The sequence below is a fragment of the Anomaloglossus baeobatrachus genome, chromosome 6 (assembly GCF_048569485.1).
Source record: "Anomaloglossus baeobatrachus isolate aAnoBae1 chromosome 6, aAnoBae1.hap1, whole genome shotgun sequence".
In the NCBI taxonomy this organism is placed as follows: Eukaryota; Metazoa; Chordata; class Amphibia; order Anura; family Aromobatidae; genus Anomaloglossus; species Anomaloglossus baeobatrachus.
The window spans coordinates 559,702,965-559,728,403 of NC_134358.1; the positions used below are offsets into that span (position 1 = coordinate 559,702,965).

The window sequence follows — 25,439 nt, forward strand, 5'->3', positions numbered from 1 at the left end:
GTTATGAAAATAAAGTTACTGCAAAGCTGAAATATTAATCATTTAATGAACAGATTTTGGCAAGACAAAAGTTTTGTCGCCCACAGAAAGTAATGTAAACTTCAAACAAATAATTAAGTTCTAATACAAAGATATGTTACATAACATTGGTGAATGACGTTGTGGTGCTACTTGAGCCATATTTAATATTTTGTGTGACTTCCATGAGCTTGAAGGACTGCATCCATGCGGTTCAACAATGATTCATACAATTTATTGATGAAGTCATCAGGAATAGCAGAGAATGCATCTTACATGCCTCCCAGAGTTCATCTAGATTCTTTGGTTTTGTCTTCCAAGCTTCCTCTTTCATCCTACCCCAGACATACTCAATGATGCTCATGTCTGGTGACTGGGGGGGCCAGGCCTTGAGCACCTTGATCTTCTTTGCCAGGAGGACCTGTGTTGTAGAGATGGATGTATGAGATGGAGCACCATCCTGCTGCAGAATTTGACCCCTTTTATGATTGGGACTGTAAGAGGTAGCTAATACTTCTTGATATTTTAGGCTATTGATATTGCTTTCCACTTTTCAAATGTTTCGCACACCCCCATACTGAATGTAACCCGAGACCATGATCTTTCCACCACCAAACTTAACTGTTTTCTGGATACATATGGGCTCCAGTAGGTCTCCTGCAGTATTTTCGGCAGCTGTGGTGTAAATCAACTGAAGATCATCAGAGAAATCCACCTTCTGCCACTTTTCCAGCATCCATCTGTTTAGCAGGCTGTGGGACCTGGCAAATGCCACACGGTTTTTTAATTGCCTTTTGTTTAGTGCTGGCTTCTGGGCACTGATTCGACCATGGAGGCCATTTTGAGACAGAATCCTCCAAACTGTTCTAGTTGACACAGGGACTTGGGATGACCAGGCCTGTTGGAGCTCTGCTGCAGTGGAAGAGGGGCTGGCTTTGGATTTTCTAAGCAACAAACATTCCTCCTGAGCAGTTGTCTTGCGGGGTCTGCCGGACCTGGGCTTGTCAAAAACATCTCCAGTCTCTTCAAATCTTTTTTTAATTCTTTGTACTGCTGAAACACATGAAAGGTGCCAGCCACCTCTGCCTGCAGTGGATCTGGTCTTCAGCCTCTTGATAATCAAGGCTATGGTCACAGGGTGGATTGTTGGCATGTTGTCAGAGGTCAAGTTGCAGTTGAACTGAAGGTCTGGGGTGCTGGGTTTCTTTTTATTCACACCCAGTAATTAACCGATCATTTAGTGAGTGCAAATGAGGATGTAAACTAGGATTGGGTGTATTATATGACAAGGCGAGAAAACTTTTGTCTTGCCAAAATCTAACCATTCTGTGTTCATTAAATGATCACTATTTCAGCTTTACAGCAACTTTATTTTCATAACCTAAACCAAATTTGGGAGGGTTTCAGCATTCAAAAGAGTAATTTATAAAACCAATGGATGAATTTAAAGTTAGGTTATAAGCTTTTATTTACATAACATGGATAAGCGACAGAACTTCTGTCAGGGATTGTAGATAATGTATATTCTTGTACATAGGAGCAATATTATAGTAGTTATATTCTTGTACATAGGGGGCAGTATTATAGTAGTTATATTCTTGTACATAGGGGCAGTATTATAGTAGTTATATTCTTGTACATAGGGGCAGTATTACAGTTGTTATATTCTTGTACATAGGGGGCAGTATTATAGTAGTTATATTCTTGTATATAGGGGGCAGAATTATAGTAGCTATATTCTTGTACATAGGGGCAGTATTATAGTAGTTATATTCTTGTACATAGGAGCAGTATTATAGTAGTTATATTCCTGTACATAGGAGGCAGTATTATAGTAGCTATATTCTTGTACATAGGGGCAGTATTATAGTAGTTATATTATTGTACATTGGGGCAGTATTATAGTAGTTATATTCTTGTACATAGGGGGCAATATTATAGTAGTTATATTCTTGTACATAGGGGGCAGTATTATAGTAGTTATATTCTTGTACATAGGGGGCAGTATTATAGTAGTTATATTCTTGTACATAGGGGCAGTATTATAGTAGTTATATTCTTGTACATAGGGGCAGTATTATAGTAGTTATAGTCTTGTACATAGGGGCAGTATTATAGTAGTTATATTCTTGTACATAGGGGGCAGTATTATAGTAGTTATATTCTTGTACATAGAGGGCAGTATTATAGTAGTTATATTCTTGTACATAGGAGCAGTATTATAGTAGTTATATTCTTGTACATAGGGGGCAGTATTATAGTAGTTATATTCTTGTACATAGGGGCAGTATTATAGTAGTTATATTCTTGTACATAGGGGCAGTATTATAGTAGTTATATTCTTGCACATAGGAGCAGTATTATTGTAGTTATATTCTTGTACATAGGGGCAGTATTATAGTAGTTATATTCTTGTACATAGGGGCAGTATTATAGTAATTATATTCTTGTACATAGGGGGCAGTATTATAGTAGTTATATTCTTGTACATAGGGGGCAGTATTATAGTAGTTATATTCTTGGACATAGGGGGCAGTATTATAGTAGTCTTATCATTATTGCCCGCTGACCGTTCCCGTTCCCGCGGTTCGGTATCTTGAACAGAAAGACCCTTATTGTTAAACTAGCGCTGAATTTTATTTAACTTATTGGGTAAGAAACAAAATAAAAATGGAGATTGTTGGATAAAAATTCCCCTCATGCTTCTGCGACTTCTATACATTTCAGATAAAAAGATATTAATTTCATAATTAAAAGTAATCTTGTGTAAATACCCTGCAGGCCTCAATGAATCAAACACATACTGTGTGTCAGACTTCCCACTGTCTTCAAGTGGAATGTACTGGATAGATAATTAGATAGTACACATTTTCCAGGCTTATTTGCATGCATATTATATTTTTTGCACACTGACAAGCAGCAGTAACAACAAAAGTCAGATTACCACAGGGAATTCCCACAAAGAAGTCTTCATTCCTTATAATTTACAGCCTAAATTAAAATAATTTGATCTTTGACAAGGATGAAATGTCAGACAGCATGGGGTCTCCTACAAGCCACGGCCTGTGGATTCTGAAATCTGCCTAATTTATGTCACTCACTTCATAATACATATTTAAGTATTACACAAAAAAGACAATAAATATGCAATCTGGCACCTTTGGTATTTTCCTGCTGTTAATTTATAAAGGTCTGGAGTCCCCAAACCAACTGGAATGATTTCAATCGGTGGCGACGCTCAGGACCAGCGCTGAGAAGAAGGTATCGGCTGCTATTTTCACTTAATATTGAGCTCAGCGGGACGTACGATACGGCAATTATTCAGCTCGGCATCAGAACCCCATTGTGACTAGTTAGACTAGCTAGTCTTCACAATTAGCGAGAGGACCTCTAATTAACACCACGTTCCGAGAGATTAGTTTGCACTTTTTGCAGTTGATAGCGGGGTTGGATGATGACAGGAGTGGAAAGGTGGTGTTGATAGGGTGACAGTGCAATACGGAGAATTCGAGCTCAAACCCCTTGAACTCTGGGCTTTATTGAAGTAAACGTTGCGATGAACATCGGGAACACAATACAGTGGAGGTCCCTGCCATTAGGGAGAGGGGTGAGGGCACACCTCCTGAATTCACCTCAATTCACCCCTAGTGGCAGGGGCCTCCTGTGTATTGTGTTCCCAGTGTTCCCCCCTGAACACCGGGAACACAATACAGTGGAGGTCCCTCCAGGGTAGGGACAGCGGTAAGGGCACACCTCCTGAATTCACCTCAAGCTGACTCCTGAGCTCCCTAGCGTCCCTATACAGGTTCTTTCAACCTGTCAGCGAGTAGGATACCTTGGACCCTCAGCTGGCCCTAAACTCACCCTGCCTAGCGAGTAGGCTGACAAGTTCACTAGACCTGCACACACGACTGTCACGCTACGGGCGTGGTGAGAGCATTCAGACCTAAAAGGAGTCTGACACACAATGAAAAAACACCGAAACAACATCACCAACCCCCCTGCACTAGGCAGGGTGAGTTTAGGGCCAGCTGAGGGCCCAAGGTATCCTGCTTGTGACAGGTTGAAAAACCTGTATAGGGAAGATAGGGAGCTCAGGAGTCAGCTTGACGTGATTTCAGGAGGTGCCCCCTCAACCCTTTCCCTAGCGGCCGGGGCCTCCTCTGTATTGTGTTCCTGGTGTCCCCCCCTGAATACCAGGAACACAATACAGCAGAAGTCCCTCCTGCTAGGGACAGCGGTGAAGGGGCACCTCCTTAACTCACCTCAAGCTGACTCCTGATCTCCCTAGCGTCCCTATACAGGTTCTTTCAACCTGTCAGTGAGCAGGATACCTTGGACCCTCAACTGGCCCTAAACTCACCCTGCCTAGTGAGTAGGCTGACAAGTTCCCTAGACCTGCACACACGACTGTCATGCTACGGGCGTGGTGAGAGCGTTCAGACCTAAAAGAAGTCTGACACACAACGAAAAAACCACCAAAACAACATCACCAACCCCCCTGTTGGCGTACTTGTTGGCCTACTCACTAGGTAGGTTGAGTTTAGGGCCAGCTGAGGGCCCAAGGTATCCTGCTCGCCGACAGATTGAAAAACCTGTATAGGGACACTAGGGAGCTCAGGAGTCAGCTTGAGGTGAGTTCAGGAGTAGCCCCCTCACCCCTCTCACTAGCAGCAGGGACCTCCTCTGTATTGTGTTCCCAGTGTTCCCCCCTGAATACCAGGAACACAATACAGTGGAGGTCCCTGCTGATAGGGACAACGGTGAGGGGGCACCTCCTGAACTCATCTCAAGCTGACTCCTGAGCTCCCTACCACCCCTATACAGGTTTTTTCAACCTGTCGGTGAGCAGTATACTTTGAGCCCTCAGCTGGCCCTAAACTCGCCCTGCCTAGTGAGTAGTCTGACGAGTTCACTAGCCTTGCCACTACAATACAAAATCACAAGGGAAGGAAAACAAACAGAGGAAATACCGTGACACAAAAGGATAGAGTCCATTTCTGGAACGCTTCAACTCAGCTCTTTCAACCAATGGGGCCAGTTTACAAATGGATTTGTATCAACAGCAGGGATTGCTGGGTAACACCTCTATTTAAACCTGACTACAAAGTAATAGCAGCTGAAGCACTTGGCTAGAGACTTCTGGAGAAGCTGCCAGCAACAAAACTGAAATTAACCATTTAGGTACTAAAGGAAACAAAACCCCATTTAAACACAGAGTCCCAGATAAAGATAAGGGCCTCCAGTTCTTAAGCTTCCATTAGTCTTAAAAAAAAAGGGAGATAATCTGCCAAAAAGGTTTTTTTTCACAAACCAGTTACTTTTTTCTGAAGCTGCTCCACCGGCGTTTTTACACTTGTTTTCGCAGCATCTCTACCGCTAACATCTCTTGCCTACAACTGTCATGGGTGTGTTCCGCTCTGGGGAGACATATGGCGAGTCCGGACCAGAAGGACACGTCTTATTATGCGCGCATCTGTAGCTTGTGCTTAAATTAATCTACTTTCTTTTGGTTCTTAAGACTTTTTCCTATCTGGCTATCCTTTGCAGCCTTAATTTCAGGTGCAGCTCTTTGTGACCACTCTTCTTCACTATAAAAGGTCACGTGTCTTACCATGTGATTATGTAGAATCTTATCATTCTTATGCCTACCACTTTTGCAGGAGCCAGTCTCTAGAAGAAGCTGAAGAGTTTAATTAGTCTACGTGTGTCCGTGTCTCCGGTACGTGTGAAAATGGACATCACGCGTACCAGAGACACGGATGTGTGAAAGAGGCCTAAGGGAAAGCTGGAGACACCCTTGTGCAGTTCTTTTAGAATTACCAACACTTCCATCATCCAGTGGAACCAGCACCTCTTCAACTGGACATCCCCAAAAGGATAGCCTCAAAACCATATTGTCCACATCCTCTGTCTGCAAAAATGGAAGGGATCAATTTTCACTGCAAAAACACTGTCAGTTGCAAATTATGACAGTCATCACCAGCTCCAGTTAGTAACCAAAGTCATGGTGAGATTATACAAGATCAAGGACACAGCCATGCAGAGGAAGATATATTAGTAAGATCTATGTGCAGTATGCAAGTAAAGCAAGCAACAGGTTCAAGCTGTTTGGGTAGGTGGAAGAGGACCTAGATGAGTTGTGAACAGAGAACAAAGGAACCATTACTGAATCTTCTCAAGATCATGTGCCAAGCAAGAAACAAATGCATGGTGGGAATAGGTTAACTACTACCGTCCTCCAGGTCATCAATAAGAGGAGAAAGGCCAAGGACATGGGCAGGTTGAATGAGGCGACTCAATGCCAAGATTGAAATCAGAGCCAGGAGGAGACAGGTCAAGGATATGGGCAGGTTGAATGAGGCGACCCAGTGCCAAGGTTGACAAAGGTGACAGGAGGAGAGAGCCAAGGATATGGGCAGGTTGAAGGAGGAGACTATATACTGAGTTTGAAAAAGAAGCCAGGAGGAGCAAGGCCAAGGTTATGGGCAGGTTGAATGAGACAACTCAATGCTGAGATTGAAATCGGAGCCAGGAGGAGACAAGTCAAGGATATGGGCAGGTTGAATGAGGTGACTTAGTGCCGAGGTTGACAAAGGAAACAGGAGGAGAGAGGCTAAGGATATGGGCAAGTTGAAGGAGGCGACTAAATGCCGAGTTTGAAAAAGAAGCCAGGAGGAGCAAGGCCAAGGATATGGGCAGGTTGAATAAGACAACTAAATTATGAGATTAAAAAATAAATCCAGGAGGAGAGAGGTCAAGGATCTGGGCATGTTGAATAAGGAGACTCAAAGCCAAGATTGACAAAGGAGGCAGGAAGAGAGAGGCCAAAGATATGGCCAGTTTAAATGAGGCGACTCAATGCCAAGATTGAAAACGGAGCAAGAAGGGGATTGGTCAAGGATATGGGCAGGTTGAATGAGCCGACTCAATGCCAAGATTGAAAATGGAGCAAGAAGGGGATTGGTCAAGGATATGGGCAGGTTGAATGAGCCGACTCAATGCCAAGATTGAAAATGGAGCAAGAAGGGGATTGGTCAAGGATATAGGCAGGTTGAATGAGCTGACTCAATGCCAAGATTAAAAATGGAGCAAGAAGGGGATTGGTCAAGGATATGGGCAGGTTGAATGAGCCGACTCAATGCCAAGACTGAAAACGGAGCAAGAAGGGGATTGGTCAAGGATATGGGCAGGTTGAATGAGCCGACTCAATGCCAAGACTGAAAACGGAGCAAGAAGGGGATTGGTCAAGGATATGGCAGGTTGAATGAGCCGACTCAATGCCAAGACTGAAAACGGAGCAAGAAGGGGATTGGTCAAGGATATGGCAGGTTGAATGAGCCGACTCAATGCCAAGACTGAAAACGGAGCAAGAAGGGGATTGGTCAAGGATATGGGCAGGTTGAATGAGCCGACTCAATGCCAAGACTGAAAACGGAGCAAGAAGGGGATTGGTCAAGGAAGGATATGGGCAGGTTGAATGAGCCGTTTCAATGCCAAGATTGAAAATGGAACCAGGAGGAAAGAGGTCAAGGATATGGGCAGGTTGAGTGTGGCAGCTCAATGTCAGGAATGACAAGTACAACTTTCTGAATGCCACATGCATGAACCTCAAAGAAGACTAGGAAAGTCCACAACAGGGACTTATTTTTCCTGGTGAATCCACTAAAGAAGCCATTCTTAGCACACCAAACAACCATTAAAGTGATGGGACCATGACAACATTAAGCAGAAATGGAAAGACTATACAGAGGACCAGTATGCCAGTGCCAGTACTGACAATTATTAGGATTGTGGGGACCAAGAGGAAAAAGATCCAGACCTATTAGAAAGCATGGTGGCTTGAGCGCATGCGGCATCTGCCAAACAACAAGGCACCTGGCATTGATAGTACCCTTGTAGAGCTCCTCAAACCAGTCCCAAGATCCATGCTGACAGCACTACACCAAAAGATCTGGAGAACCTGTACTTGGCCGGAGAACTGGAAAAGATCAGTTTTCATTACACTGCCAAAAAAAGGTGACGCCAGGGTCTGCGCCAACTATTGAACAATAACCCTGATTAGAGATGAGCAGATCTGATGAGATTCGACTTTGCCAAATTGTGCGGCTTTTGCTGGGAGATTAGATCTGCAGAATATTTATTCTCTGCTATTTAAATGTTTCTTATTATTCATGGAGACCCCAGAGCATAAAAAATGTAAGATGCAGAAAAAAAACAATTCATGTGTTTGCTCACCTCAGCTGCTCACTGCCCCACATACTGTCATCAGCGTCTCTTCTCACGGTGACTCTACGCTAAAGCTCCAAGCATCTTCACGCTGAGTATTTCTGCCCACAAATAGGCCCAGGACATCTCTACGCATGCATGACATAAGGTTGTAACGTCATGACATCTCGTCATGTGCCATGACCTTATGACATGCATGTGCCAGGGACATCCCGGACCTAGATATGGCTGAAAGTCCTGGCCTAGCGTGAAGAAAACTGGAATTTTGACATGCAAGAAAAAGAGTCAATGACCGTACGAGAGACAGTGAGCAGTGGATGTGGCCAGAGAGGTGAGCTGTGAATATTAGTTAATTTTTTAACCTTTTGCCATCCCTCTTCGGTTTGGCAAAGTGGTCCCCAGTAGAGTTGAGCGGATTGCTAATAATCCGGGTCCGGCGGATCACTGTCGGGTTGACACGGAAGTCATAGATCCGATCCAGAATCCGGCCAATATATGTCAATGAGGAGTGGAATCCGGGACGAGAGAGAGAGAGAGAGGGAGGAGAGAGAGAGAGAGAGAGAGGAGAGAGGAGAGAGAGAGAGAGAGAGAGAGAGGAGAGAGAGAGAGAGAGAGAAAGAGAGAGGAGAGAGAGGAGAGAGAGAGAGAGAGGAGAGAGAGAGAGAAAGAGAGAGGAGAGAGAGGAGAGGGAGAGAGAGTTCCGAATCAGGATCATGCACCCGGATTCCCGCGTTCGGGTCGGACTCGGATCTGCTGCTCAAACCGCGCGGATCCGGATTTTTCCAGTCCATTTCCGCTCAACTCTAGTCACCAGTTGATCACCATTTTACTAAATTTGCACTTAGCAAATTACAAAAAATCCATATTTTGAAGAATGCGGATTTGTGTTACATTTGAGTAGAAGTCAATTCTACTCCAATAAATTTGCCCATCTCTAGCCAGATCCTCGATACAAACAAAGATATTATAAATATCATTCAGAAGAGCATGGGCTTCATTTGTGATAGACACCTCAGCTGGATTCCATAAGGACAGTGTGCCGCTCGAGTCCCCGGGATCTGGCCCATCGCTCGAGCCACCGAGCAACGGCAGCAGCAGCCAGACCCGAGCAGTGGGAGAGCGCAGCGTCCCTTCCTCCGCCCGCGACAACAGAAAGACCTGTGATCTCATTGCAAATCTGAGGTGGATCATAGAAAAGATGAGGGATCACCAGAAGAAGCTATACCTGTAGTTTGTCGATTCTACAAAGGCTTTTGACTGGCTTGACCCTCAAAAGCTTTCGGAAGCAGTAGACACATCTGATTAATTGGGTCACTCTACGATGACCAAGAAGCTGCAGTGCAAACCACGAATGGAGATATAAAATGGTGGAAGATCAATAAGGCCTAAGGCAAAGATGCATCCTCTCTCCTTTTCTTTTCAACTTCTATGCAAAAGTGTCAACGACCATACGAGAGACAGTTAGCAGTGGATGAGACTGGAAAGTCCTTAGATCATGGAGTGTATGGGTGGAGGCAACCGTTTCTCAGGGCCAGCGCCTGCGGGCAAAAGGGGCTCCTCCGGCCTATATCCAAGTCGGGGAGCGGGTTACCGGTGGGAACCCATCGGAACCAACAACCGTACCTAGGTGCAGGGAAAAGACAGTCACCGCTAACCTGCAGGGAACAGCAACACCGCAGCCGTCCGAGGGACCCGTCCATCCAGCTGCTTGTTTTACCGTGAACTGTGTCATCATCATTGGGCTGAGTGAGTACCTCTGTGCGTGCGGCACAGCGCTGCCCCTGCGTCCCTACATCTCATCAGGCCCTGCAACCCGCCTGTTAGCAATCCCTACCCCATCACCGGGCCCCGGGACAACCAACCCCCTACCCACGGAGGGGAGAATAAACTATCAAAGCTGCTCCCTGTCATCGTCCCCGGGATCCCCATCCAGAGCAGCGGTGGTGTCACCAAAAATCACCACAACCGTGGGTAGCGTCACGGACAATATCCCTAAACCAAACCACCCCTTTTCACTCACGGGCGAGGAGCGCCGCTCGAGTCCCGGGGATCTGGCCCATCGCTCGAGCCACCGAGCAACGGCAGCAGCAGCCAGACCCGAGCAGTGGGAGAGCGCAGCGGCCCCTCCTCCGCCCGCGACAACTTGGCGTCACGAACAGGATCCTACCGTTCTACCGATTGGTGGAAGTGCGCCTTGTGTGACCGCCGGAGGTGTCCGGATGGAAAATTTGAAAAGCCGCCATCTTGGGCGCGAAGAGTTCCCGCTCGAGCGTCTCCTCGAGTAGTGGAGGCGCGAAGGCCAAAACCCTGCCCCGATAGAGGAGGGGCCGAAAAGAAACTAAGGGGGACGAAATGGCGACTGGTCGCATGTAGCCGCGGCTATAAAAGCAGGGACGCCAGGACTCTGCGGCCATCTTGTTCCTGGGATAGGCCGCCAACAGGATGTACATGCCGTCCCGAAGTACCGTAGCCCCCGAGCCTGGCACCGTGGCGTGGGTGGAGATCCGGACCGCGCAGCTCCAACAACGGCTGCAGGTCAAGATGCAGCTCCTCCTGGAGGAGTGGGAGACCGATATGGCGGAGGAAATAGCGGCCGTGCGGAGACGCGAGGAGGAAGTGGTGGAAGAGAGGGTGAGTGACCCACGCCCTGATACCCCTAGTGGGTCGGTCATCGTGGCTGCGGGACCCGGTCTGAACCCCCTCGCCCTACTGCCTCCCTCGCCACCCGTCCCGGCTGCCGTGACTCCGCCACTAGGCCCGCTAGCCCCGCAACCGGTAGCGATACCCAGCATGCCCGCCCAGGCGGACCGACCTGTAGCCGGAGCCCGTAGCCGACCGGAGGTGCTCCCATGGAAAGCCCCGAAGCCTGAACTAGAGGCACCCCCCGAGAGATTCCCCGAGCCGAAGCCGAGAGCCCGCTCCGTGCCTAAGGCCCAGCAGAGGAAAGCCCCTGTGCCCAGCCCCCACACCTCGGCTGAGGTTGCGCCGGGTTCCGCTGCAGGGCGGCGTCCAAGGCCAAGTCACCGCGGGACCTTCCGCTCAGATCACCAGCAGTGGGCAGTGTCCAAAAGGTCTTGCGGGGCCCGACCCGTGCGCCGGAGCTCGCAGCAGCGCCATATTGGGATAGGGAGCCAGTACCGTTGGGCCCGGAAATCGAAGAGAGGGAAAGAAAGAAGGCAGAGATGGTGGCCCGTACAATCCGGGAGAAGGAGATCCTGAGACAAGCGACCTTCCGTGTCCGGGGCCCGCTGTATGAGGGGCAGGTGAGGTGGTTTGATGTCCGCCGGGGCTATGGATTCATTTATGAACCGGGCCTGGAGGCCGAAGTATTTATAGCCCGGCGGGATGTTAATGCTCACCTGCCGGAAGAGCACCCAGGCCGCAACCTGATGCCGGGCGATCTGGTGCAGTATACCCGGCACTGTGGGGAGAGGGGGTGGTTTGCGTTGGACACCAAGCTGAGGGGCAGCCAGGAGGCCCGGGTGTCCGCTGCACCCTCTCCCCCAGCAGACACCGAAGAGTCGGAGTAAGGGCAGCGGAGCACCGTTGCACCGTCCCCGTTGGGACCACCAGCAGTGTGTGTGTTAAAGTTTTGAAAGTTTTGAAATGATAAGTCAATGATTACCGTGAGAAAGTCACCTGATTGGCAACTGTAATTTGGAACCGGTCGTAGCCAGCAACTGGTCCCCGTTGGGACCCCCTTCACCTTGCATAGAAACTTCTATGAACATGCCTGAAAACTTGCAAGGCAACCACAAACTTGTGGCGTGTAAATAGTTATGTTGTTGCAGCTTCCACCGTTGCCGCCTCTGGAGAGGCAGATTGGAGGGAGGGCCCGCAGTGGAGCAGGCTGGGGCCCAGTCACCACCGGAACCGGTGGCTACCCTCTGGGGGTTCCAGGGGCTCCCCATGGACGTGGGTCCCCTGGAAAGGACAGATCCCGCTCGGGTAACTTGGTGCAGGACTGGGGTCAAGGGGTGCTGCCTGTTTTCTTAGGGGCAGCATCAGGACCAGGTTGCTTGGGTGGGTGAGAGCGGAAGCCGTAACCGTTTACCGTAACGTTTAAGTAAGAGTACCTCCCGATGTGGGAAGATGTTATTATAATTGTATGTCTGTTACCGTTTTTCTATATTTTTCTATTCTCCAGTTGGTGAAAATAAAACCGGTGTTGGACGGGCAGCCCGAGGACGGTCTGCATTAAACTAAGGGGGAATGTGTCGCCCTGGACAAGCCAGGGGCCACAAAGAACACCACAGCACACCCCACACTCCCTGCAGGCACATCAAGGTCAGACACAAAACCCTTGTTGCCTTCCTCCAGGGGATGATGTCCACACCAAGGGGTGGAGCCAGGCGGTTGGTCTCCACCCATCGAGGAGTTCACAGTCCTGGAGGCGGGAAAACAGACAGTTTAGCTCAGGCAGAGCTCGAGTGTGGAGCAGAGTCTAGTTTTGACAGTGAAAGTGGAAGGAGGAAAGTGTAGTAACAGAGCAACTGACTGACAGCGTCCGGGTGTGTGGCCCAGGCGAGACAGCAAGGTTGGCAGACGGTGGTGACCGTCTGCAGGAGTGGCTGATTGGAGTCTACCGTAAGGACCGTGGACGGGTGGTGGCCCGGCGGTACCGGACCGGTACACAAAGAGAAGCCAGCACCAGTGGCAGGGGCCTTTCGGACCCCGGCAAGGCTAGGAGTCGCCGTGAAGTTGACGAATCCGTTAGTGAAGGGGACCTCCGGGTTCCTAAGCAGTCAAGTCCCGACAGAAGGCAACAGTCCAACCCAGTGAGAGAGACACCGCCACCGCCAAGGCAACCGTTTCTCAGGGCCAGCGCCTGCGGGCAAAAGGGGCTCCTCCGGCCTATATCCAAGTCGGGGAGCGGGTTACCGGTGGAAACCCATCGGAACCAACAACCGTACCTAGGTGCAGGGAAAAGACAGTCACCGCTAACCTGCAGAGAACAGCAACACCGCAGCCGTCCGACGGACCCGTCCATCCAGCTGCTTGTTTTACCGTGAACTGTGTCATCATCATTGGGCTGAGTGAGTACCTCCGTGCCGTGCGGCACAGCGCTGCCCCTGCGTCCCTGCACCTCATCAGGCCCCGCAACCCGCCTGTTAGCAATCCCTACCCCATCACCGGGCCCCGGGACAACCAACCCCCTACCCACGGAGGGGAGAATAAACTATCAAAGCTGCTCCCTGTCATCGTCCCCGGGATCCCCATCCAGAGCAACGGTGGTGTCACCAAAAATCACCACAACCGTGGGTGGCGTCACGGACAATATCCCTAAACCAAACCACCCCTTTTCACTCACGGGCGAGGAGCGCCGCTCGAGTCCCCGGGATCTGGCCCATCGCTCGAGCCACCGAGCAACGGCAGCAGCAGCCAGACCCGAGCAGTGGGAGAGCGCAGCGTCCCTTCCTCCGCCCACGACAACAGAAGGACCTGCAAATCTGAGGTGGATCATAGAAAAGATGAGGGATCACCAGAAGAAGCTATACCTGTACTTTGTCGATTCTACAAAGGCTTTTGACTGGCTTGACCCTCAAAAGCTTTCGGAAGCAGTAGACACATCTGATTAATTGGGTCACTCTACGATGACCAAGAAGCTGCAGTGCAAACCACGAATGGAGATATAAAAGGGTGGAAGATCAATAAGGCCTAAGGCAAAGATGCATCCTCTCTCCTTTTCTTTTCAACGTCTATGCAAAAGTGTCAATGACTATACGAGAGACAGTTAGCAGTGGATGAGACTGGAAAGTCCTTAGATCATGGAGTGTTGGGGTGAAAATATGAAAAAGAACCATCAGCAATCTAAGATATGCAGATGATACAACCCTGCTGACCAAGAGTGAGGAGGACTTGAAGAACCTGAAACTGAAGTTGAAAGAAAAAAGCTTTAAGATAGGACTTCCCATGAACATCAAGGAGACCAAACTCATGACCAGAACCAGCAAGTAATTCCACATAAAGATCAGTGATGAAGAAACAGAAGTGGCTGACAGACGCATTTTTCTTGGATCCTTCAGTGTTGGTAAGACAGCAGAGATCAAACATCGATTAGTGATGGGGCGGGAGGCCAATGTGACCATAAACCAAATATAAAAGTGTGAGAACGTCTCAGACACCATCAAAGACTGATAATGCAATTGTGTTCCCAAATAGGACATATGGCTGTAACACGTTGATACTCATGAAAGCAAACAGAAAAAAAATTGATGCTTTTGAGTTGTTTTTAGGAGAAGACATCTACAAATCCCATGGACAGTGAAGTCACCAACAAAGATGTTCTTAATCATATAAACCCAGAGATGTCCTTGGAAGACAAGATCACCAGATGGAAATTGACCCATTTTAGATCCATGCTGAGGGGAAATTCACTAGGAAAGCAGATGCTACTTGGAATGTTCAGATGTAAAAAGAAACGGGGGAGAGCAAAGGACCATTGGCCGGATACCATCAAGAATGACACTGGAACGAACACTGAGCAATTGCAGGAAGCAGGGAACATAGTGAGAACTGTCCTACAGGCTAAGGGTCAGACATAACTGAATGGACAGATTCAGGTAAAATATATCTTTGTACCGTGTTAGCCAGTAGAGATAAAAAATTGTTTAAAGGAACTGAAGTCCTCAGTGGTTGATACCTTTTAATGGCTAAAGGCTACTTTACACACTGCGATATCGGTCCCGATATCGCTAGTGTGGGTACCCGCCCCCATCTGTTGCGCGACACGGGCAAATCGCTGCCCGTGCCGCACAACATCGCCCAGAGCCGTCACACATACTTACCTGCCCTGCGACGTCGCTGTGACCGGCGAACCGCCTCTTTTCTAAGGGGGCGGTCCGTGCGGCGTCACAGCGACGTCACTGAAGAGTCACTGAACCGCCGCCCAATAGCAGCAGAGGGGCGGAGATGAGCGGGACGTAACATCCCGCCCACCTCCTTCCTTCCGCATAGCAGCCGGGAGGCAGGTAAGGAGAGCTTCCTCGTTCCTGCGGCGTCACACGTACCGATGTGTGCTGCCGCAGGAACGAGGAACAACTTCGTTACTGCTGCAGTAACGATTTTTAAGAATGGACCCCCATGTCGCCGATTAGCGATTTTGCACGTTTTTTCAACGATGCAAAATCGCTTATCGGTGTCACACGCAACGGCATCGCTAATGCGGCCGGATGTGCGTCACAAATTCCGTGACCCCAACGACTCCGCATTAGCGATATCGTAGCGTGTAAAGCCCGCTTAACTGAAAAGATGGTAATAATAGGAGCTTTCGAGACTGCTTAGGTCTCTTCATCATGAAGAGACCTGAGTAGTCTCGAAAGGTGGACAGAATCAATATTCTACTATTATTATATAATTTTGGATTTTTTTTTTAATATTGAAGTTGTGTTCAAGTTTCCCAACATTCTAGTTCTCATATATATTTATAGTATAGCACTCGTAGATTGCATATGAAATTAATCTGTATACATTTGAATGACATTACTTGTGCTGTACTGATCCTGAGTTATATTATGTTTTATACTCCAGAGCTGCACTCACTATTCTGCTGGTGCAGTCACTGTGTATATACATTACATTACTGATCCTGAGTTACCTCCTGTATTATACTCCAGAGCTGCACTCACTATTCTGCTGGTGCAGTCACTGTGTATATACATTACATTACTGATCCTGAGTTACCTCCTGTATTATACTCTAGAGCTGCACTCACTATTCTGCTGGTGCAGTCACTGTGTACATACATTACATTACTGAACCTAAGTTACCTCCTGTATTATACCCCAGAGCTGCACTCACTATTGTGCTGGTGCAGTCACTGTGTACATACATTACATTACTGAACCTAAGTTACCTCCTGTATTATACCCCAGAGCTGCACTCACTATTGTGCTGGTGCAGTCACTGTGTACATACATTACATTATTTATCCTCTACTCATCCTGAGTTACCTCCTGTATTATATTCCAGAGCTGCACTCACTTTTCTGCTGGTGCAGTCACAGTGTACATGTGACGCCCTGGACTAGCCAGGTAGTCACAGATAGACCCCCACACTATACCTGTCCCCCAAAAAGGTGTCATCAGCCAACCATTAAAACCCTAGTCACCTCTCTCAGTGCTTGATGGACACACCAGGGGGCAGAGCCAGGTGGTTGGCCACGCCCACCGAGAAGTTCAGAGGGCCTGAGGCAGGAAAAACAGTCAGTTGAGTTGAGTTGAGTCTAGTCTGGCAAAGCAGTCAGTGAGTAGAGAGAGGAGTCTGACAGGTGCCGGGGTTGGAGCCCGGGCACCTTAGGCTAGGAGGCAAACGGTAGCCTTAGCCTGCAGGAGCCGGGAAGACAGCTCTGTGGAACCGTGGTGGACCGGGACAGGGTAGTGGCCCGCCGGTACTGACCCGGGGAACCGACTCGGAAACCGGAGCACACAGGGGGGTACTCAGACCCTGAAACAAGGTCCAAAATCCACTGGACTGAGTTAATTAACTGATTGCAGTCTGGACTATAGGTCCTTTCCCACCCAAGTCACGACTGAAGACAACAGCCCACCGAGGGGGATAGAAAGCCACTGCACAGGCAGAGAGATCCCACAGGCCAGCGTCTGCGGGCAAAAGGGCTCTCCCGGCATCCACAAAGCCGGGGAGCGGACTCCCGTCGCTGAAGCGCAGGCAGCCCAAATACACAACACAGTGCAGGAGAAAGGCCAAGACCACCGAACCGGGTGGGGGACCAGACGCAGCCGGCTGCAGGCATCGACCACCAACAACTTGGTTTACCAGAGACTTGTGTGTGTCAATAACAGTGAGTACAACAGTGCCATCCGGCCACGCACCGCCCAGCTATCCCCAATGGGTCCCGGGGCCATCATCCCTGCCCACGGAGGGGTTAACAACTTGCTGCATAACATCTCCCCCGGGTGCCCCCGTAACTGCAGCGGTGGTGTCTACCTTCACCACATCCCGTGGGTGGCGTCACGAACTCAAGCGCGGCTCCGGCCGTGCACCTACCTAACCCCCACCAAAAGCGCCAGCATCCCCTTTCAGAGCGAAGTGACCTCGGGTCCGGAGGCGCTCGAGCCACCGACCAACGAGCCTGGATCCAAGTGGCTCGGCTACAGCCGAGCGCGGGGCAGTACATACATACATTACATTACTTATCCTGTACTGATCCTGAGTTAAATCCTGTATTATCCTCCAGAGCTGCACTCACTATTCTGCTGGTGCAGTCATTGTGTACATACATTACATTACTGATCCTGTACTGATCCTGAGTTACCTCCTGTATTACACTCCAGAGCTGCACTCACTATTCTGCTGGTGCAGTCATTGTGTACATACATTACATTACTGATCCTGAGTTACCTGCTGCATTATACTCCAGAGCTGCACTCACTATTCTGCTGCTGCAGTCACTGTGTACATACATTGCATTACTGATCCTGTACTGATCCTGAGTTACATCCTGTATTATACTCCAGAGCTGCACTCACTATTTTGCTGGTGCAGTCACTGTGTACATACATTACATTACTGATCCTGAGTTAACTCCTGTATTATCCTCCAGAGCTGCACTCACTATTCTGCTGGTGCAGTCATTGTGTACATACATTACATTACTGATCCTGAGTTACATCCTGTATTATCCTCCAGAGCTGCACTCACTATTCTGCTGGTGCAGTCACTGTGTACATACATTACATTACTTATCCTGTAATATACTCCAGAGCTGCACTCACTATTCTGCTTGTTAACAGTTTTTGTATATTAAATCACAGTATTTGTATTAATAAGAAATATATTATTTCACTTACTTCTATTTCAATCGCTTCATGCAGTTTTTTGCAGGTAGCAGAGAACGTTTCAGACGTGCCAAATTCAAAATACCAAAATTTATTCTTCATTCTGCAAGATAAAGGGACGTACAGAAGTCACTACGAGCGCACTGTAACATCAGCTGTGATTTCATGATTTATTGGTATTTAGCAGATACAATCACTAAGATCTGGAGAAAAGACGTTTATTGTTCCTTTATTTCACGTCTCGTTTTGCCTCATTATCATCAAGAGAAGGAAGGTTAGTAGGCGCAAAGCATTGGACAGAGGAGCTGCTGCTTTCCCTGCCTCCTCCTGACACCGGTGCATTAAACTGAACAGGACGTTCTACAAAACAAGCCGCCAATGGCACAGACGATCATTGTGGGTCTTAATAGTGAAACCAATGGTGTCAACGACATGATGGAATTACTTGGAACCAATATTCATAAATTGCTGACTATGTAACACATGAATGTTACTACGTTCTCCAGAGCTGAAATCTCTTTGCTTCAATATAACGGTTCACCAGCTCGCTCTAAGGTGTCTACATGCCCAAGCAGGTCATAATGTAAAGCGTTTCACTGGGATGCAACGTCCCAAAGCAGGAAACATTGAATATTGCAATATGGCATAGAATATCTAAAGGATATAGGCACCTTTCTGATTTTACTTTAATGCATGTATATTTGGCTAAAAATAATATAAAGGGATTTGGTTACAATTAAAGTTTGACACCATAGGCCTATTATAGTATATGTTTTGCTGGGTTGGTTGTAGCACAGCTCAGCAATGTTATGCTGAAGAAATCACTGGATACAAGATGCATTTGCACCTCATGGCATTGTCTAATGAAAAGCAGATGAACCTAATTGCCCTATAAAATATAACATCTGACTTGCAGCACAGCTCAGCTCTGCTATGCTAAAGATTCCACTGATACCAGCTGCATTTGCACCTATTGACCCTGTATTATTCATGAAAAACAGATGAACCTAATTGCCCTATAAAATATAACATCTGACTTGCAGCACAGCTCAGCTCTGCTATGCTAAAGATTCCACTGATACCAGCTGCATTTGCACCTATTGACCCTGTATTATTCATGAAAAACAGATGAACCTAATGACCCTATCATATATAACATCTGACTTGCAGCACAGCTCAGCTGTGCTATCATAAAGATTCCACTGATCCCAGCTGCATTTGCACCTAATTAATCTGTCTAATTCATGAAAAATGAATGTCTCTATGACCTTGTCTAATATAACATTTAAAAGTTAGGTTTAGCACAGCTCAGCTATGCTATGCTATAGATATAATTGACATCAGCTGCTACATTTGCACCTAATGATGACCCTGTCTAATTCATGAAAAACAGATGAACCTAATGACCCTATCTAATAAAATAACTGACCGCCGGGTTGTAGCACAGCTCAGATATGCTACGCTGATATCAACTGCATTTGCACCTAATCACCCTGTCTACATCATGAAAAACAGATGAATCTAATGACCCTATGTAATAAAATAACTGACCACGGGGTTGTAGCACAGCTCAGATATGCTACGCTGATATCAACTGCATTTGCACCTAATCACCCTGTCTACATCATGAAAAACAGATGAATCTAATGACCCTATCTAATAAAATAACTGACCGCCGGGTTGTAGCACAGCTCAGATATGCTACATCGATATCAACTGCATTTGCACCTAATCACCCTGTCTCAATCATGAAAAACAGATGAACCTAATGACCCTATCTCATAAAATAACTGACCGCCGGGTTGTAGCACAGCTCAGATATGCTATGCTGATATCAACTGCATTTGCACCTAATCACCCTGTCTACATCATGAAAAACAGATGAACCTAATGACCCTATCTCAAAAAATAACTGACCGCCGGGTTGTAGCACAGCTCAGATAAGCAATGCTGATATCAACTGCATTTGCACCTAATCACCCTGTCTACATCATGAAAAACAGATGAACCTAATGACCCTATCTCATAAAATAACTGACCGCCGGGTTGTAGCACAGCTCAGATAAGCAATGCTGATATCAACTGCATTTGTATTTAATGACCCTGTCTAAATCATGAAAAACAGATGATCCTAATGACCCTATCTAATAAAAATAACTGATAGTTGGGTTGAAGCACAGCTCAGATATGCTACACTGATATCAGATGCATTTGCACCTAATGGCATCATCTAATAAAGCATCCTGAAAAACCCTATCATAGGATCGTCATTGCCCCAACATTTGTATTTTAGCACAGTTCAGCCGTGCTATGCTCAGCTCTGCTATGAATATTGAGGCGAGTATGTTTATGCTCTGGAATGCAGGAATTGTAAACTGTAAGGAATATCGGTCAATAAAAGAATCACAATTACTACATTGAGAACGATCACTTTTTTTCAATCAATACAAATTATCCATGTAGAGATCTATTTAATGCTATCAGAAATCATACAGAACAGCAGAGAGAGGGGCCTGCAGCACTGAGAAGAAGCCGGGTGCTGCTGGAAAATTTTGTTTTAGCTGTTAAGAATAGGATCATGGCTTCATCTCTGTGAAAGGGCACACAAAAGCCCAATAAATAAACTTTATGTTGGGCCTGTATTGTGCTTTGTGAAAAAAAAAATGGTCATTTTGGGAATAACGTTTTAAGCTTGCGACTGGTTATTAATGCCAGAAAAATAAGATCCCCTGTGTTCACTTCAATCCACGGACACATGTCTTTTTTATAGCCGTCCATGGAGTTACCATGAGCTGTACTTGAGTGCTCAGGGACAGTATGATGGAAACTACTTATGCATAAAAAGCGCCAGTGTGTGTTTGGAAAATTGGACACAGTTCATGGCCGGCCATGAATGAGCCTCTTTATTAACTTCTGCTTACTACTAAGTTTGCCGCAGCATGACGAAAGTAAACACAGCCATGGTTCACGGAGAGAGCGAGTGCTCGGGGAATGAGCGCTCCTGGGCCTTCAGGCTCCAACACGACACAGGGCTTATTAACGCGGGCTAAATAATTACTGTATCACACATTGTGTGCAGAAAGTGCCAATGTTACTAATTTCATTTTTTACTTTTCTTTTCTCTTCGATAAATTTTACGCTTTTTTTTTTTCATTCCGTATATTCAGATATTGTACGATTATAATTGTTACACTAAAAATGTAATTAAAAAAGCTAGAAAATTAATATTATTGTTTTCCTATTATTGTTATTATTATTATTATTAGCATAGATATGTAATTATATATATATTATAATAATAATGTGTATATATATATATATACACACCATGTATATATATATATATATTTATTATTATTATTTATATATAATAATTTTATTCATTTATATAGTGCTATTAATTCCACAGCGCTTTACATACATTGGCAACACTGTCCCCATTGGGGCTCACAATCTAGAGTCCCTATCTGTATGTCTTTGGAGTGTGGGAGTAAACCGGAGAAGCCAGAGGAACCCATGCAAACACGGGGAGAACATACAAACTCCTTGCAGATAGTGTCCTTGGTGGGATTTGAACCCAGGACCCCAGCGCTGCAAGACTGCAGTGCTAACCACTGATCCACTGTGCTGCCAATATATATACATATATATATATATATATATATAAAAAAAAACCTTGGAGCTGTTTTTAAATATTATATATATATATAACTACCACTGTGCTGCCATTATATATATATATATATATATATGTATATATATATATATATATATATATATACATATATATATATATATATATATACATATATATATATTAACATAACATAACTCACATCAAGAGCCATAAGAAAATAAGCACCAAGCCTCCCTCGATTAGGCAGGGAAGGTGCGGGCACTACTCATAACAGGAATGAGAAACAGGAGGACAAGAGTAAAGTGCAAAAATTAACAAAATTTTATTGAATACACAACAAGACATATATTTCATAAAAATGGTGCACTACCAGTATATCCTGGGGATGCCAACATAGAATAGACCAGTGTTAATAGCCAAAAAAGGTCAGAGAGACAAACTAGTCACAGTCTATATGTATGTGGCTACAACTAGCCTAAACAGGTCACAATAATTGGGAACATGCCCAGTAACAAGGGAACTGTTAAATGGAAAGTGTAGGTCAAATCAAACCATGGTTGCCCACCATGTAAGGGTGGGGAATCATGGTGATGCCGCTGGCTGTGCTGCAAGTAACCATGATAATGCAGCAGGGAATAAACATGCAATAACAAAATAGCACAGTGTGCAATTAAGAGGTATTCCCTTACCTAAAGTGCTAGAGTGCAAACTGAGCCAATGCAGGACGGCCAGCCGTGGACACAAACGGTTCCTAAGGAGTGTGGGAAGGCATCCTCAGGTTTCAAAAGGTCTCCATCCAACGCGCGTTTCGCGGGGATAGCTTTTTCAAGGTGGAAAACCAAGGTAATAACCCCATGACCTGCCTAACGATTATATATACCCCTTCTAATCTGAACTCCAGCAGCTGAGTGGCCGGAAGTGGCGTGAAAACAGGAAGTGATATCACTTAGTAACAAACTTCTGTCACCATTGTACCTCAAAGTGGTTACGAGTGCATGTAATCTGCGGATCCATAATGTATCCTGACTAATCATGGTTAAACCACTAATAGTTAAAACAGGATACATCAAAAATCCAACCCTGACATGTATCATTACAAGGACGCACTTCCTGATGTAAACAACAGGAAGTCGTCAGCATAGGAGGCAGGGAAAGTCCAGTAACCTGCTATGTGCGCTGATGTATAGTAACTATGGACGCTATTCCGGATCGTTACCGGAAGTCGTCATGAAAAGGGGCGGGAAGATCTCACGTGTACGCTGTGGACGTCGGTAGCTAAGGAAGCTATAGACGTGCTGCGGTGAGGCAGGAAGTCATCATGGATCCGGAAGTAAAGTCCACACCATCACTAGGTGAGTGACGCGTGGATAATCCAATGACGATCCGAGTACGAGCCTATGGGGATCATCACAATGAGGGAGTGGACAAAGAAAAAAATCATCATATGACCACTATACACACGTCCATCCCACGGACACGCCTCTCCATCCCCGGCTAATGTAAATGCAAAAATAGAGCGCACATCCCTATCATAATAGTCCGTGCCACATTGGGTAACTAAACTGGGCAGAAAAAGGTGCTGCTGTTAGAGAATAATAATATGGTGATCAAGAATGCAAATTATGATCACTGGGAAAGGAGAGAGAAGAAGGATAGCCCTCCTCTCCCCAGACTTCGGCGCAATATGTAAGCCCACATAGCGGTCCTAAGACAAAAAATGCCGTCAGTTTTCATACCTGGTGGGAAGGCCCCACGCGGCTAGTGGGGACGTGTCACCCCACAGCCACGCACCACCAATCCCAATCAGGACGACAAAACCCAGGGCGGACCATGAGGCACCACATCGTGTCCTAGGTCCTGTCACCACAAGACCACCTGCTCCGAGGGACACGTATCTCCGGAAACAGGGTGTACATGTGTACAAGACAAGAACCGAGGGACACCATGGGGAAATGGAAACAGATCAAGAATAGTAAAAAAGTTTTTACCCATATCACCAAGTTGTTGAAAACCAAAAAATAAAATGCCGAGGTAACTGAAATTGTATGGCAGATAGAATCACATGGAGAAAAATGATAATAAGGACTACTCAGAAAATCACTTAAGAACATGCGACTTTAAGCTTCAATAAGACTTGAGCATGCGAAGAGCCGCCGGAGTAAACGAATCCAGCTGCTCTCTCCATAAGGTGGTGATATTCCTTCACTTTTCCCACATATCGGATATCCGGCAGAGATCCAAGCCATACTTCAGCCTAACGGCACTCAGTCACCCGCACCGCATAGGGGAGGAATGTATCTAAGAGGTAATGTATCAAAAATTAAAAACAGGTCAAAGGTCATTACAGAATAGAGCAAAAAAATTTTTTTGCCCCCGGTAGCAAAAGATTAAAAAATGAATAAACGAATAAAAACAACACACAAACACACAAACAATGGAATTAAAAAAGGAAGGATTGCAAAAGAAAGAGAAGCGAGAAATAGCTGGAACGTCAACTAGCTATCAAATTATAAAAAGGAGGCAAAGCTGATGTTTTCATTGAGCCCCTTGGGGGCCAGAGTGTCCAGAGTGGAGATCCATCGAGCCTCCACTTGGGCTAAACGCTTTTTCAGATCGCCGCCACGGGACCCCCCACGTATGTGATCAATACCCCGTACCTTCAGTCCGGACGGGTTACTCCCATGAAACTTAAAAAAATGTCTAGGGAGTGTTTTCAACGTGGTAGGGTCAATAGTGTCCTTGGCAGCACTGATGTCCCGTACATGCTCCCTCGTGCGTACCCTCAATTCACGAGAGGTGAGGCCAACATACACGAGGGAGCAAGGACACGTGGCGTAATAAATAACATGTGTAGTAACACATGTAATGTAACACCTGATGTTAAATGTCTTGGTGCCATCTGAGGACGTGAATGTGGAGGTGCGGATGATGTTTTGACAGGCCAGGCACCGACCACATGGAAAACACCCTAGCAAGGGACCGCGGGTACTGAAAGGGTTACAAATCGGTGGTACGTAATGACTTCTTACCAGAATGTCCCGAAGGTTTTTAGACCGACGGGCTGTCATAAGAGGGCCGGGAGGGAGGACATCAGCCAGAACAGGATCCGATCGAAGAACAGGCCAGTGCTTATCCAGGATATTTCGCATAGTCTGCCAGTGATCGTTATGAGTACCTATAAAACGAATAGGTGGATCAGTTTTTTGTACTTTAGGAGTGTATTGAAGCAACTGCTGACGTGGAGTCCGTTTAGCACGTAAATACCCCTTTCGGACACAACGGTTACTATATCCTCGATCCCTGAATCGGCTCCTAAGGTCGGCCGATTGTAACTCAAATGTCTCATCAGTGGAGCAGATCCGCCTAGTTCTCAGGAACTGGCCGGTCGGGATAGCGCGTATTGTTGATGGTGTATGGGCAGATGATGCATGCAGCAGGGCATTGACTGAAGTGGATTTGCGATGGACACTAGTCTGAATCATTGCCAAAGGGTCCACTTCGATGTTAATATCCAAAAAGTCAATGCACCTGCTGCTAAACTTGTATGTTAATTTGATGTTAAGGTTATTGTTATTCAATTGCCCCATGAATTCGTCAAGCTGCTCCACTGTGCCCTGCCAAAAAAACAAAACATCATCAATGTATCTGAGCCAGCACTGCACATGGGAGCTAAGCCCAGTGCCACCATCGCCAAAGACCGCCCTCTCCCACATACCGAGGAAGAGGTTGGCATACGCGGGGGCACAGGCCGCCCCCAT

General features: G+C 46.5%; 1 protein-coding gene across 2 annotated transcripts in view; it reads right to left on the bottom strand.

The window, feature by feature from the left end:
- DGKB (diacylglycerol kinase beta) overlaps positions 1 to 25,439 on the bottom strand; it is a 705,227-nt gene that overhangs the window by 213,829 nt on the left and 465,959 nt on the right. For both annotated transcript variants that reach the window (XM_075315722.1, XM_075315723.1), the window contains exon 21: positions 18,057 to 18,147. In XM_075315722.1, coding sequence (XP_075171837.1) covers positions 18,057 to 18,147 — 91 coding nt within the window. The remainder of the gene's footprint in view (positions 1 to 18,056; positions 18,148 to 25,439) is intronic.